Raw genomic sequence first — 2,500 nt, 5'->3', positions numbered from 1 at the left:
GTGTGTGTGTGTGTGTGTGTGTGTGTGTGTGTGTGTGTGTGTGTGTGTGTGTGTTGGGGGCCGGTGTGGCGGTGAAAAGAAAAGAGAAACTCATCAAATGGGCAGGAATGAGACAGAGTGCGCAAAAGGGGTTTGTTTACGTGAACCATCAGACTTCTGCGAACAGTGAATGAGTCACTGGCAACCCTGGACCCTCGCCTGAGCACGGCGGAAATCACCCAAGAATCATCGCACTGTGTGTGTGTGTGTGTGTGTGTGTGTGTGTGTGTGTGTGTGTGTGTGCATGTGTGCGTGTGTGTGTGTGTGTGTGTGTGTGTGTGAATGTAAGAGACATGTTTTTCTGTTTTTACAAGAGGCACTCTTCCTCGTCCCTGGTGGCACTTCCACTAATAACCCTCGAAGTCTCTTGGAAAGTCATGATAGACTACCTTGAAATTCTCAGGAACCTTGGACTCCAGTGTGTTTACTTACGTCTCCACATACTCAGCTGTCAGTATCATTGACATTGACTGACCTTGACACTGGACTGGAGTGGACATTTGTTATGTCAGATGTGAAATGTTTGAATGAAATGAAATTACATTTGTATGGATAGAAAGCATGCTGGACAACTGCTACATGCCTGCTATTGGCAATACTGATGTACAATTATTACTCTTAACATTTGCATTAAATAGACTTGTCTGATATGCTATTAACCAATGTACAGCAATGCAGTCTGCCATGGACAGTGGACAGAGGAACAATAAGGCATGGGCAGTTGTACATTAAGAGTGATATATGACCAAATAAAAAGCAAAAATGCAACAAAATAAATAATCCAGACTTGAATGCAAAATCAAATATTACCAGTAAGCACAAGAGTAAGATATTGGTAGAAAGCATAAGGGGAAAAAAAATGAGTAACTGCCTTTGATGGGACACACAGTGACCCTGCCAAACAAAATGGCAGAGTGGCCAGTGGTGGTCAGTTGGAGAGATCCGCACGGGATTGAGATAGAGAGATGGCGTTCGACTGAGGAGGGACTTACCCAGACAGTTGTGTCCGTCGTGGGCGAGCATGAAGCCGTCGTAGCAGGTGCACCTGTAGTTCCCGGGGATGTTGATACACTCATGGACACAGCCCCCGTTGTAGTCGTTCTCACACTCATCCATGTCTATAAAAGCAAGGACACAAAGACAAGCATGAGAAATGGCCTCAAAGAGTGGACAACGAACAGGGCAGTACTGAATATATGTAGTAATTAGCATGCAGTAGACCAAATAGACATTTGTATGGTCTAGACAGTGTAATGGTTAGCTTTAGCGATTATGATAACACTCTAAACCTCTAGGGAGTTTAAGTAGAACGTATCCAAGACAAACAGATGGATCTGGTATCCAGGGTCCACCACCGCACTGTAGCAAGAGCAGTCTGACCCTCTGACCCCTATATTCGGACAGTAAAGTATGTGAAAAGAATTCCCGCATCCTGATCTTGATCCAGACAAGCACACACACTTGCACACACACAGACACGCACACAGACACAGACACAGACACAGACACAGACACACACACACACACACACACACACACACACACACACACACACACACACACACACACACACAGATAGACAGAAAATATTACATGTTGCATATTTGGATGAGCAAACATCCAAATAAGCAACATCACTTCTTAAGCAAGAGAGAGAGAGAGAGAGAGAGAGAGAGAGAGAGAGAGAGAGAGAGAGAGAATAAAGAGAGATGACAGAGTTCATTTCGGCTCGTCCTCCATAGGAGCTGGCAACGCACCCTTCACAGGAGCCAGTCACAAGCGGTTGCCATGCGGAGACACTAAAATAAACACTGACCCCCACCCCCCTATCCCTGCGTCTCCGTCTTCCCCATGCTGTGTGAACTGGACAAGAGACAGGCGCACACTCCCGTCCACACACATGAACTCCAGCAGGGATCTACCCCGCATGGAATTCTATTGGTTTGAGGGGTTCTTGGTCACATGCATTGAAAAATAAAAACAAAAGTTGTCCATGCAAGCACACAGAATCACACACACACACACGAACACACACACATGAGCATGCTTCCCATCCTACACACACTACCCACGCTCTGCCAGTCATGTTGTGTAGACACAGTGTCTGCCTTCTCCGTAAACGGAGCACAGACATAACACAGAGGCGCAGACACGGACAGACAGGGGGGTGACGGACCCTGTCGCTAGGGAAACAGCTCTCCAGAACGGAAAAATACATCCTCCATCCTCAAACATTCATATCTCCAATAGAGAGAGAGAGACAGACAGAGAGAGAAAGAAAGAGAGAAAGAGAGAGAGAGAGCACCATCATGACCTTTCTGCAAAAGCCCGTTTAGTAGTGCCTGCCCAAAGAACTGGCAACTGGCATCACTGTTTTTTAGCGAGCACACACACACACACACACACACACAGAAACACACAGACACACAGACACACACACACACACACACACACACACACA

General features: G+C 46.4%; 1 protein-coding gene across 2 annotated transcripts in view; it reads right to left on the bottom strand.

Annotated features, from left to right (window-relative positions):
• Nucleotides 1-2,500, bottom strand: part of scube1 (signal peptide, CUB domain, EGF-like 1) — a gene marked incomplete in the record, with an annotated part of 93,413 nt that overhangs the window by 77,232 nt on the left and 13,681 nt on the right. For both annotated transcript variants that reach the window (XM_048267913.1, XM_048267914.1), the window contains 1 exon segment: nt 1,032-1,157. In XM_048267913.1, the coding sequence (XP_048123870.1) occupies nt 1,032-1,157 (126 nt within the window).

This window comes from Alosa alosa, chromosome 17 (genome assembly GCF_017589495.1).
Source record: "Alosa alosa isolate M-15738 ecotype Scorff River chromosome 17, AALO_Geno_1.1, whole genome shotgun sequence".
NCBI classification, from domain to species: domain Eukaryota; kingdom Metazoa; phylum Chordata; class Actinopteri; order Clupeiformes; family Clupeidae; genus Alosa; species Alosa alosa.
This window is presented reverse-complemented; position numbering and strand designations above follow the sequence as displayed.